The sequence below is a fragment of the Brettanomyces bruxellensis genome, chromosome 9, assembly GCF_011074885.1.
Source record: "Brettanomyces bruxellensis chromosome 9, complete sequence".
In the NCBI taxonomy this organism is placed as follows: domain Eukaryota; kingdom Fungi; phylum Ascomycota; class Pichiomycetes; order Pichiales; family Pichiaceae; genus Brettanomyces; species Brettanomyces bruxellensis.
This window is the reverse complement of record NC_054690.1, coordinates 1462040-1473458: the sequence shown is the minus strand read 5'-3', so window position 1 is coordinate 1473458 and position 11419 is coordinate 1462040. Positions and strand designations below refer to the sequence as shown.

Here is an 11419-nt window from a genome sequence, read left to right as displayed (position 1 = left end):
ATTATGTTGGTATTTATTGGTTTTCCGTAATCTCGATCATAATAGAAATGAAGAAAAAAAAATTAAATTAAATGATATAAAATAAAAAATTTTAAGAAATCCAAGATGTCTGAAATTTTTCACGAAGATAAGCCAGCATCTGAGTAAACCCATTATTACACTTAATCATAATAGTGCTAGGCACTCGAGTTACCACCCAAATTCATTCTAGTTTATTGCTATTTGATGATTAGATATACTAAAAGTGTCTGAATATAAAATATAACTGCAATGAGAAACCTTCGGATATTGAATAAAGGATTGTTGCAACCAGAATCTAGGACATATCCAGATCTTCCTATTGTTACTGCAACTTTTGACGTTATCACAGATAGTGTGACAGTTGTACTTGGATGTGGAGATTCGGAAATTGTTGAAGTTCAGCAGTATGTTAAAGATGGCACAATTAGACTTTTAGCCTCCTTCCCTGTTAAATCTGGTGATACACTTACGTCATTTGCGCATTTCTCAGACTTGACCGAACTCATATTTGTTTTTGAATCTGGAGATATAATCACTGCAAACTATGCAGATAATATCAATGGTAATGATATAGATCATACTATTGTTGAGGTGGTTGGATCTATTGACGTCGGTATTATATGTTCTGCCTGGTCCCCTGATGAAGAGACACTGGCATTGCTTACAAAGGAACGTAATGTGGTTCTCCTTTCACGAACCTTCGACCCAATAGCTGAAATTAAGCAAGATTCTGATGACTTGGAGATGACAACACAAGTTTCTCTTGGCTGGGGTAAAAAAGAAACACAGTTTAGAGGTGCGGGGGCAAGAAAGTCTGAGGCAAGACAAAGATTAGCCTTGAAGCATGCTGGTTTGAATATAGATAGTGATACAGCTGTGTTACATGATCCCACTGTCAAAGAGATGGAGTATGGTATCATGACTGAACATGATCATCCGGATTCTGCAAGCATTTCTTGGAGGGGCGACTGCAAGTATTTTGGTGTAAATGATGTGGACATATCTCCAAAAGAAGATCATACAAGGCGTCGTGTTGTTCGTGTTTATACAAGAGATGGCAAGCTTGTATCATCCTCAGAGCCCATTGATGGTTTGGAAGGTGATAATCTTTCTTGGAAACCACAAGGTGCCAATTTAGCCTGTACACAGCGGGTGAAAGAAGCCGATCCAGATGATGGTTCTATTCATGAGCATTTGAACGTTGTCTTCTTGGAGAAGAATGGTCTAAGGCATGGAGAATTTGATACAAGAATCCCAGAAGGGCAAGTTATCAATCAAATAGTATGGTCATCCGGAAGTGAGGCTCTTGCTTTAAGGTATGATGATAGAGTTCAAATATGGACCACCAAGAACTATCACTGGTATCTAAAGCAGGAAATTTTTCCAGCGGACAGTCATGTCCAGTCATCTGTTTCTTTTGTCAAGTTCCATCCAGAAAAGCCCTTCAGATTAATGGTTGGCACACAGACTGGTGTCACAATTATTGATATGGACTACTGTCTTACAAATGGACCGACAGCAGCTCCTTATGATATTGGTATGATGCTTGTCGCTGATGGAACCACATGCATGATGACACCTTTGGCAAAAGCGCACGTTCCACCTCCAATCAGTTTCAGAGAGGTTGAGGTTGGTGAGCCAATTATTGATATGGCTGCTTCCCAATCCAACGAAAACATTGCTATTGTTACAAACGAAAATTTGTACATTGCACATGTTTCATTCGCTGGTAAAGTTGTGTCTTCTATAGAAATAGTCAGCCATGTTTCCAAGGATCTATTTTGTATCAAAGGTCAGCCTCGCCAGATCTGTTTTTCTGGGAATGATAAGGTTTGCGTGGTTTGTGACACATTTGCCCCATCTAGCTGTGAGCTCTCTGAATTTGATATTTCGTCCTTAAAAGAGCCAAAATTAATGACAACTACACCAACGAGTATCTCTGTTGTTTGTCTCAAGTCTGACTCAATATTTAAGAACTTTTCTTATGAAACCGTGGATGGAAGTGTCTATTTAGGTGAAGGTCCAAAGTTTATTGGAAAGTTTCCACATTTTTGTTCCAACTATGAGGTCTGTGAGATAGAAAAGGATGGTGAGTCCAACTACGTCTGTTTTGGAATTACGACAAATGGTAAATTGTTTATCGGACAAAGATTGTTATGCTCAGGAGCAACATCGATTTTACTATCGGATAAGTATTTGCTGTATACCACAGCACAACATGAACTTAAATTTATGCATCTTGAAAATAACGACTCCTTGTTGGACGACACAAAACCATTTGAATTGCCAGTTGACATTCAATCTTTCGACCAGCAGCAGGAAAATAATAATAGTGTGTATGGATCTGAGCAAGAACAAATGCAATATCAACAGCAGAATCAGGTATATGATGAGAGGGCCAGAATGATTGAAAGGGGTTCCTGGCTTATTTCAGCGATTCCATCACAATCATCTGTGACATTGCAAGCTCCAAGGGGTAATATTGAAACTATATTTCCTCGTATTATGGTTCTCAGTGAGGTCCGGAGTGCAATAAAGAAACGCAAATACCGTAAAGCATTCACTATTTGCAGAACGCACCGTATATCATTGGATATTTTACATGATTACGATTCCGAGCTATTTTTCAAGAATGTTGAGCATTTTGTTAACGAATTGGGCTCCGTGGAATATCTAGATTTATTCCTTTCTTGTCTTTCCGAAGAGAATGTGTCCGAAACGAAGTACAAGCAGACAAGCGCTGAGGATGCGGAAGCAAAGTCCAAAGTGAACACTGAGTTTGGTTCTGAATTAGCAAGTTTAAGCATCGATGATCGGCAATCTAGCTGTAAAAATGGATTCGCTTTGAAAGGGCCAGAAAAAGTCAGAACTATTTGCGATTCTGTTGCCAAGGTATTAGCAAGGCCAAAATACAGGGCTAAATATATCCAATCCATTATTACGGCATGCGCATGCCAGAATCCACCTAAATCGAAGGAAGCTTTACAGTTAATAAGTGCTATAGAAAACGAGTCCGAAAAAGAGCGCTGTGTTCAGCACTTATGCTTTTTGTTGGATGTAAACAAGCTTTATGATACTGCCCTAAGCATTTATGATATTCCATTGGCATTAGTTCTAGCCCAACAGTCGCAAAAGGATCCAAAGGAGTACTTGCCATTCTTACAAGATCTTTATAAGCAGGAGCCTAACAGAAAGAAATTCATGGTCGATACCTATTTGAAAAAGTTTGATAAGGCATTAGAGTGGTTGATTGAAGATCAAAAAGTCAAAAGCAGTGATTCTTTAGACAAGGAGATTTCAGAGTACATCTTAGATCATATGCTCTACAAGCACGCGCTTAAGTTGTATAGGTATGATAGTAAGAGGTTTGATAATGTTTTGGAGTCTTACGCAAATTATCTTCATTCCTCTGAAAAATATTCGGAGGCTGCCTTGGCTTTCGACAAGCTGGGAAATTACGAATATGCATTGGATGACTACATTTCTGCTGATAACTGGAAGGAAGCTCTTTCTATAGCCGTTCGGCCAGAATTCAAGGATCGACTTGAAGATATTTCGGAGCAACTTGTGGAAAATTTGAAGAATATTCACAAATATTCTGCTGCGGCCTACATTGAAAATAAGTATCTTGGAGATTTAAAAGAAGCACTGCATCTTTATTGCAAGGATTGTGACTTTGAAGAAGCCATTCTTATGTGCTTTGATCATGGTAGTAATAGTGAGGAGGAAGCTGAAAAACTCCTCAAGCAAATAGTTGATCCAGCCTTGGGTGAACAGTTTGGAATTATAGCAGAGCTTCTTGCCGAATGCAGCTCTCAGTCTAAGGCCCAGTTGAAGAGATTAAGGGAACTTAGACAGAAGAAGCAATTGAATCCATTTGCATTTTATAATGGAAATGCCGAAAACGCTGAAAATGCCGATAATGTATCCATCGCTCCCACTGAATCAACGTTAAGATCTTCGATTTTCACCAGATACACCGGAAAATCATCAAGCACGGCAAAAACGGGTTCTTCTCGACGGACAGCAAAGAATAGGAGACGTGAGGAAAGGAAGAGAGCTCGTGGTAAGAAGGGTACGATATATGAAGAGGAATATTTGATCAGGTCAACTGGAAGGTTAGTCGACAGATTGAATCTTACTGTGTCAGACGCAGAAAAGCTTGTTGAGGGTCTAGTAAGACGTGGAATGATGGAGCAGGCTCATAAAATACAAGCTGATTTCATCGAACTACAAGAGTTTATAGAGAATCATATGAAGGAGATTTACACCATGAGTGATAAGGATAGAGAGAGAATAGATGATCGGGGAATCGTTTACATGATTCCGGAAATTCCGGCTCCATCAATGAAAAAGTTCACCAGTCGCGAAATTCTTGAGTATTGATTTTGTTTTAGTAACTGACGAGTGGAAACTGATTTATGCCTAGTTTCCTGCCCATTTAATCAGATGCAACATTATGATTTCGAACCTAAAGTTGAATATAATATATATATAGTGGATAATCAGTACAATTGGTATATGCAAATTTGTATATTCACTAAAAGCTAGTGTTAGATTTTATTGCGTTTTTGTCCCACTTCGTTTAAGGATTGTTTCTTTTCTTCGAGTAGGATGAATGAATTCTTTCGAGATTCTTTCTCTTTTTTTTTACCCATAAATTTTTTTGGGGACAACTTTTTCTCAGCCTCATTTCCATAAACGGTGCGTGCCGATTACCCGTTCGAACAGTGAATAGAGACATAACTGAGATTAGGTTTTATCATTAATTTTACAAGCTTGCGTTGAAATAACTTCGACACTCAATCGTTTTCACTAAATTTCCTAGTACTTTATAGGAAATTGAAATAACTATGGTAACCGTTACTGCTCTACGCATTGCCGAAGCCTCGGATGGTTACGTTCTTCAACCTACAACTGAGTCAGGCACCAGAGTGCTTCACATCAACAAATCTGGAGAGATAAAGGTTAGTGATTTGGAAAAGATACCCTTAACTTCGAAATTCACAACAATTGCAGGTGTAATTGGTGTCATTCATCTTCACTCAAATCGTTATCTTTTGACAGCAGATGGAGCTTCAGAAGCCGGGACTATATGCGGAAACAAAAAGGTGTACCAGGTTGCCACATTTTCTGTGAGACCGCTTTCTATCGCAGCCTTTAATTCCGCTGATGACTTGGAGAAAAAATATTTGATGATGCTAAAAAGTCATTTGGATGCCGCAACTCTTTATTTTTCGTATGATTATGATTTGACGCGTCGTTTTGGTGAGCAGGTAAGTCTCGATCAGGGTAAGACCGAATTTGCTTCCGAGTTTATGTGGAATAACTTTGTTTCTGAACCATTGCTTAATGCTGCGAAGGGAGATAGGTATGTTGCTCAATTTATTCTACCGCTCATTTATGGTTACGCCAAGTTTGTCCGTACAACAATTTGCGGCACACCAATTACATTTGGACTTATTACTAGAAGGTCACGACACCGTGCAGGTACAAGATACTTCCGTAGAGGAATCGATAATGATGGATATGTTGCTAATTTTAACGAAACCGAACAGTTTTTGGTTCTTAATACGGAAAAGGGCGAGCATGTCAACACGTATTTCCAAATTAGAGGATCGGTTCCTGTATTCTGGTCCGAAATGAATAATTTGAAGTACAAACCACCCTTATATTTAGGCCCAAGTGACTATATTCCTGCAAGGAAACATTTTGATCGCTCCATTAGTCGCTACGGATCAAATTACCTGGTCAATTTAGTCAACTCATCTGGACATGAGGAGCCAGTTAAGCAGGCATATGAATCTGCGGTTACTGCTTTGGCCGACCCTAAGCTTAGATATGTTTATTTTGATTTTCATCACGAATGCCGTATGATGCGTTGGGATAGGGTGAAACTTCTTTTGACAAAGCTTGTTGAATTGGGTCTTTCAAGGGAAGATTTCTCTTCATTCTCAGTCACTTCGGATAATATTACAAATGTGAAAGTGCAGGAACACGTGGTGAGAACTAATTGTATGGACTGTTTGGACAGAACGAATGTTGTTCAATCAATGTTAGCCCGCTGGTTCTTGCAAGAACAGTTACAAGAGAGTCATGTGATAAGCGGTACACAGGATTGGTCTGCATTGGATCCTGCCTTCAATCTCGTTTTCCAGAATGTCTGGGCTGATAATGCAGATGCCGTTTCAAATTCTTATTCAGGTACTGGTGCATTGAAAACTGACTATACGAGAACCGGTAAGCGAACCACGCTTGGTGCACTAAATGACTTGATGAATTCGGTTTCAAGGTATATCATCAATAATTTTATGGATGGTCCGCGTCAAGACGGTTATGACTTATTCTTGGGAAATTCCCTTCCATATGATCTTGGTCCAGAGGCTCTTGAAGATCAGAGACCAAAGTTTGTGCAATGGACACCATACGGGTTGTTTATTGCCATTTGGGTCTTTATTTCCACATTTTTGTCTCCAAAGGGCTCATTGACGGAATTCAAGAATTACTCTTTCTTAACAACATTGTTTTTGGTTGCAGCATTTTCCTTCCGTTATATGTTAGTCAACGGTGTCCAGTTTGTTAATTGGCCCAAACTTTGCCCGCCAGAGTTCTTGGTAAAGAGTGAAATCTTAAAAAATGGAAAGCTTGCCGGTATCAAGTATGTTAGGTCTACTGCTTACAGTAAGCATCTTGACGATGAAAAACGTGTGTAGATGAGCGTCCTATTTTTTCAACCATGCGAATTGGTAGATTCATAATGCCCTTAGTCGTTCCGTTCGGGGGCATTGTTTTTATGTATGTTTTTCTACATTTTTCCTGTTCAAATTCTACTTTATATACTAGTTATTGTTGTGGTGGTTGTTTTGAAGTACGTTTTTCCCTATGATACGTTTATGATTGATTCCGTCCGTTCTATGCTTTACATGTGCTCCTGTGAATAATAATGTTTTTTTATTATTACACGTATCTAGGCTGTGTTAGGTCTGCGTCCCATTTATTATTCTATTCCGAGAGATGACTATTTTTTCTCCTAATCTAGAAATGCGAATGATTTCATTTTTTCGTCCCTCTCCCATTGACTTCTTCATGGCAGGTAACCAAACCTAACAGCCTGTACTATTGTTCAGCATAATTAATCAGTTTATTAAAGTGAGCTGAATTCCTTTGGGTGAATTTTTCAGTACGAGAAACATTTCTTTCTCACTTGCATGTATATATATAACATCTGAGCACAATTTGTAAGATATTTTTATCTGTAGTAAATATTTTGCAAAGTATAGTTGGCAGGTATATAAGTATCATTATCCATTATTATGTCGCTTGAAAGGAAAGAACCAAATTATTTCGGTGCTGGTCCGGCACAACTACCAACGTCTGTTCTTCAACAGGCAGCAAAGGACTTGATTAACTTTCAAGACCTTGGTATTGGCGCTGGTGAAATTAGTCATAGATCGCCAGCAGGTGTTGAAATTGTTGACAACACGAAGGCATATTTGAAAAAGTTATGGCACATTCCAGATACACACGAAGTTTTCTTCTTGCAGGGTGGTGGTACAACTGGTTTCTCATCGATTCCAACGAATCTCACTGCTTCTTTCGCCAAAAAGCATGGCAAAGCCGGAAAGCCTGCTTATGTCATTACAGGAAATTGGTCTAGCAAGGCTCGTGAAGAAGCTGATCGTCTTGGATTTGAAACCCAAGTTGTTGTGAATGCTAAAGCTGTTGATGGAAAGTTTGGAGACATCCCTGATGTCAGTAAATGGAACATTCCAAAACCAGAGGACACACCTTATGTGTACTACTGTGATAATGAGACTGTTCATGGTGTTGAATTCCGTGAATTTCCATTCGACCAATTCAAGGGTATTGAAGTTGTTGCTGATATGTCTTCCAATTTCTTGTCAAAGCCCGTTGACTTCAGTAAATACGGCGTTGTTTTCGGCGGTGCCCAAAAGAATGTTGGAATTGCCGGTGTTACTATTTACATCATCAAAAAAGCTTTATTGGACTACCCAACGGTTGGGGAGCTTCGGAAGTTGGATATTCCTATCGCCCCAATTGCTTTTGACTATCCAACGGTGGTCTCAAAGGATTCGGCTTACAACACAATCCCAACTTTTGCCGTTCACATTATTGAATTGGTTCTCGAAAGATTAATCAAAAATGGAGGTATAAAGAATCAAGAGCAAGAAAACATCAAAAAGTCGAATCTTCTTTATTCAACCTTAGAAAAGTATCCTGCCATCTACAATCTTCCTGTTTCCAAGCGCGCAAGATCCCGTATGAATGTCGTTTTTACCCTGAAGGACAAGTCGCTTGATGCTATTTTCCTTAAAGAGGCGGCAGCCCAGAAGCTTGGCGGTCTTAAGGGACATCGATCTGTTGGAGGAATGAGAGCATCTCTCTACAATGCTGTTACTTATCACAGTGTTGAACTCTTGGCTCAATTTGTTGAGAATTTTGCAAAAGAGCACTAACAGTAAAATAAGTTCTCTAGGTAACTGTTTTTTTTATTCTCGAACTCCAAAATTTAATGTACGTTGGCATACTCATTTCTAACCCACTCAGGTTCATACCTGATCGCTATAATATCCATTCATGTAGAATGTGATATCGCATTTCTGTTCCTGATCTATGTAGCAATGAAGAATGCATCCTGTATCATGTATAATCAAAGACATTGCATCACAAAGTTCAATGAGTCTACATCCAATATTCCAATATCGAAGTTTCAGGCGTAATGCCATTGGTTTGATCAAGTTTAAATCCTCGCTAGAGGCACTATTCTCAATTCTTTCTTGACTGCCAACCGTATCTACATCCTCCGCCAAAGATATTTCAAGCTGACTTTTCCATTGCATTTCCACCTTCCTTTCGCCTTCATCAATTACTAGTTTCAACTGTCCTGACTTGTTTCCTATCACAGTAATCATTTCTGCAGTTTTATACCTTTCTATTCGCCGAAATAACGGAATCATAGTGTTTGGCAGCTTCATCGCAATTTTCATATCATCAATGGTGGGCTCTTGTATCATTTCATCACTACTCGCCCTAAGCAATCGAACTGGTATATTAAAGGAATGGTTCACAGTGGAATTCAAGGATATCTGCTCTGTATAAAATATCGCCAATGATGCGGCAGTCTTATTTTTCGGGATATGACTTTCCGCTTCGGTTGGAGATTGTCGTTGTAATCGTATTGAGAGGTTACTTGTTACCGTCGATTTCTCATAATTTCTCAAAACCTGATATAAGGGTTCAATGTTAATTTCAAAAACAATTATATTATGTCTTGATGACTCAACCTCGTATATTTGAAACACAGATTCAGCTATTTTTGTCCAAACTTGTGGTTCATTTAGGGAGGAAGATATTATTACTAACTGTGATTCGGTAAATCGGAAAACACATATCTTTCTCAAGTTTAATAGCAACGTTAATGGACGGCGAATCTCCACTGTACTTTCAAGGGCTAGCTTTAAACGCATCTCCGCCTTTCTTTATTAAAAGCCGTATAACTTCTATAATTATCTATGGATGTTTGACACAACATTGCCCTGGTTACAATCGTTAAACACCTTTCCTATATAAAATAATAATGATAATAATTATCATCATAACATTATCAAAAAAAAGCAGATTACACAAAAAAAAACTAATGCCGTTCCCAGGAATCGAACCTGGGTTGCATCGGCCACAACGATGAGTACTAGCCACTATACTAGAACGGCTTTTACAAATTTGTAAGGGGTCTGCTTTGGTTTGAACCTAAATTATTTTAGATTATGTAAGTACAAAGTGATTTGTGTGTTTGTTTTGCAGTGTTGAATCAAACCACTAAAAGATGAAGTATTGTATGTTGTAAAATAGTGTTTTTAGAATGTTATGATGTAATTTAAGTAAGTGCGGAAGTAATGTATAATGAAATAATCAACTAGTTTGTATTCACTAGGATATAGATAAAAGCACCCCTTTGTATATGTTTATAATTTGAAGTGTTATTATATTTATTTTAATGACTTGTTTTTTATTTGTTTTGTTTGTTTTTCTTATTTTTATCTTCTTGTTATATTTTCTCATATTCTTATCTCTGTTGTTCTTATTCTTCTCTATCTTATTCTCTTTTTTCTAAGCTGTTGCTTCTTCTTTCTTATCTTCATCTTGAGTTTTCCAAAAAGGCTAAATACTCATTTAATATTTTCTCGTTTTTCTGCTTAATAAAATATTTGCATCTCGTCGTCCAATTTTAATAAATAATTCGCTCATGTTGCTTCGCTCATAATATTACGTAACCATTTGGATAACACGTGACTTTTCCTTGTTCGATCCCTCACAAAATTTGTAAATGGTCAGACTGAAGGTAACAAAATATTATTTTTAATAACCTGAAGTATAAGGATTCTTTAGATGATTACCAAATCCGTCTAAAGATATAATAGATTAATAAGATTGTTATCTGATACTTTTCGTATCCTTTCATATCTCTTATCTCATAGCTCTCTATGAACTATTATATTTTTTCATTATTCTATCTAATCACTTATCTTTTCAATCTCCCTTTCTAGAAAAATAACTAAATCATAATTTAACCTTGCCTCTGTATCAAAGGAGGGCAAGGGCGCATATTTATATTAAATGGAGAATGACACTTCTTCCATTTCTCTTCCAATTTCATACAATAACAAATTATATGCCAAAGAGGAATCCATCCTGTTTGGGAACATCACATTATGTGAATTCAGCATAACCCGCGATCATGCAAAAACCTGTTGTTTTGCATATGCAGTCGCCACACGAATATTAGTCAGCTTATTCCGATGTAGCTCTTTCTTATTGTCCTTCGGGTCACTATCCTTTCAGTACGCTTTATTTCTTATTCGCGCTTCTCATAAATTATTTCGGAAACTATTTATATCTTTCCGTGTTACCTAATCAGGTAAATGAATTCATTAATATTTTATCTGGCTTTAAACCAATATGCGCTTGGTTTGACCCCTTACAAAATTTTAATTTTATATGCCTCTCTATAAACTAAAGTTTTACTGGAAAACCAAATAAAATATATGTTTGTATTATAATTATTTGTCAGAGTATATAAATCCCGTGTCGAAGTTAAGAGAGACCTTATGAGTTACTCCCGGGCTTTAGCTATCAAACTCCTTCTTTAATAGAACTAATAAGAACCTAGCAGTCGGGGAGATTCAGACAATTGTAAGGTCGGTTACCTAAGTGGGTGGATATAAATGTACCAAGTGGTCTGTGTGATAATGTTAATGCCTTTAACATTCTAACAATTGTGTATGTGTCACCATAGAAGAAAATGAATTTACTTCCTTTACTCTGTTACCATCAAAGTGGAGTCGAACTAGTTGTATTGCAAAATRGGCTATCGGGTCTC

General features: G+C 37.7%; 4 protein-coding genes and 1 non-coding gene across 5 annotated transcripts; 3 read left to right on the top strand and 2 right to left on the bottom strand.

The window, feature by feature from the left end:
• Positions 1-270: 270 nt before the first annotated feature.
• BRETT_002498 (uncharacterized protein) lies at positions 271-4407 on the top strand (the record flags this gene model as incomplete). The annotated part of the gene is made up of 1 exon (XM_041281023.1): positions 271-4407. One exon carries the CDS (start codon positions 271-273, stop codon positions 4405-4407), a length of 4137 nt encoding a protein of 1378 aa, XP_041138814.1.
• A 467-nt stretch (positions 4408-4874) lies between these two features.
• Positions 4875-6734, top strand: BRETT_002497 (uncharacterized protein; the record flags this gene model as incomplete). The annotated part of the gene is made up of 1 exon (XM_041281022.1): positions 4875-6734. The coding sequence occupies one exon, from the start codon at positions 4875-4877 to the stop codon at positions 6732-6734; it is 1860 nt and encodes a 619-aa protein (XP_041138813.1).
• Positions 6735-7334: 600 nt separating this feature from the next.
• BRETT_002496 (uncharacterized protein) lies at positions 7335-8498 on the top strand (the record flags this gene model as incomplete). Its single annotated transcript, XM_041281021.1, has 1 exon — positions 7335-8498. One exon carries the CDS (start codon positions 7335-7337, stop codon positions 8496-8498), a length of 1164 nt encoding a protein of 387 aa, XP_041138812.1.
• Positions 8499-8591: 93 nt separating this feature from the next.
• BRETT_002495 (uncharacterized protein) lies at positions 8592-9509 on the bottom strand (the record flags this gene model as incomplete). Its single annotated transcript, XM_041281020.1, has 1 exon — positions 8592-9509. One exon carries the CDS (start codon positions 9507-9509, stop codon positions 8592-8594), a length of 918 nt encoding a protein of 305 aa, XP_041138811.1.
• Positions 9510-9680: 171 nt separating this feature from the next.
• On the bottom strand, positions 9681-9752 carry BRETT_002494. Its single transcript has one exon. It is a non-coding gene; the product is annotated as a tRNA-His (tRNA).
• Positions 9753-11419: the final 1667 nt, after the last annotated feature.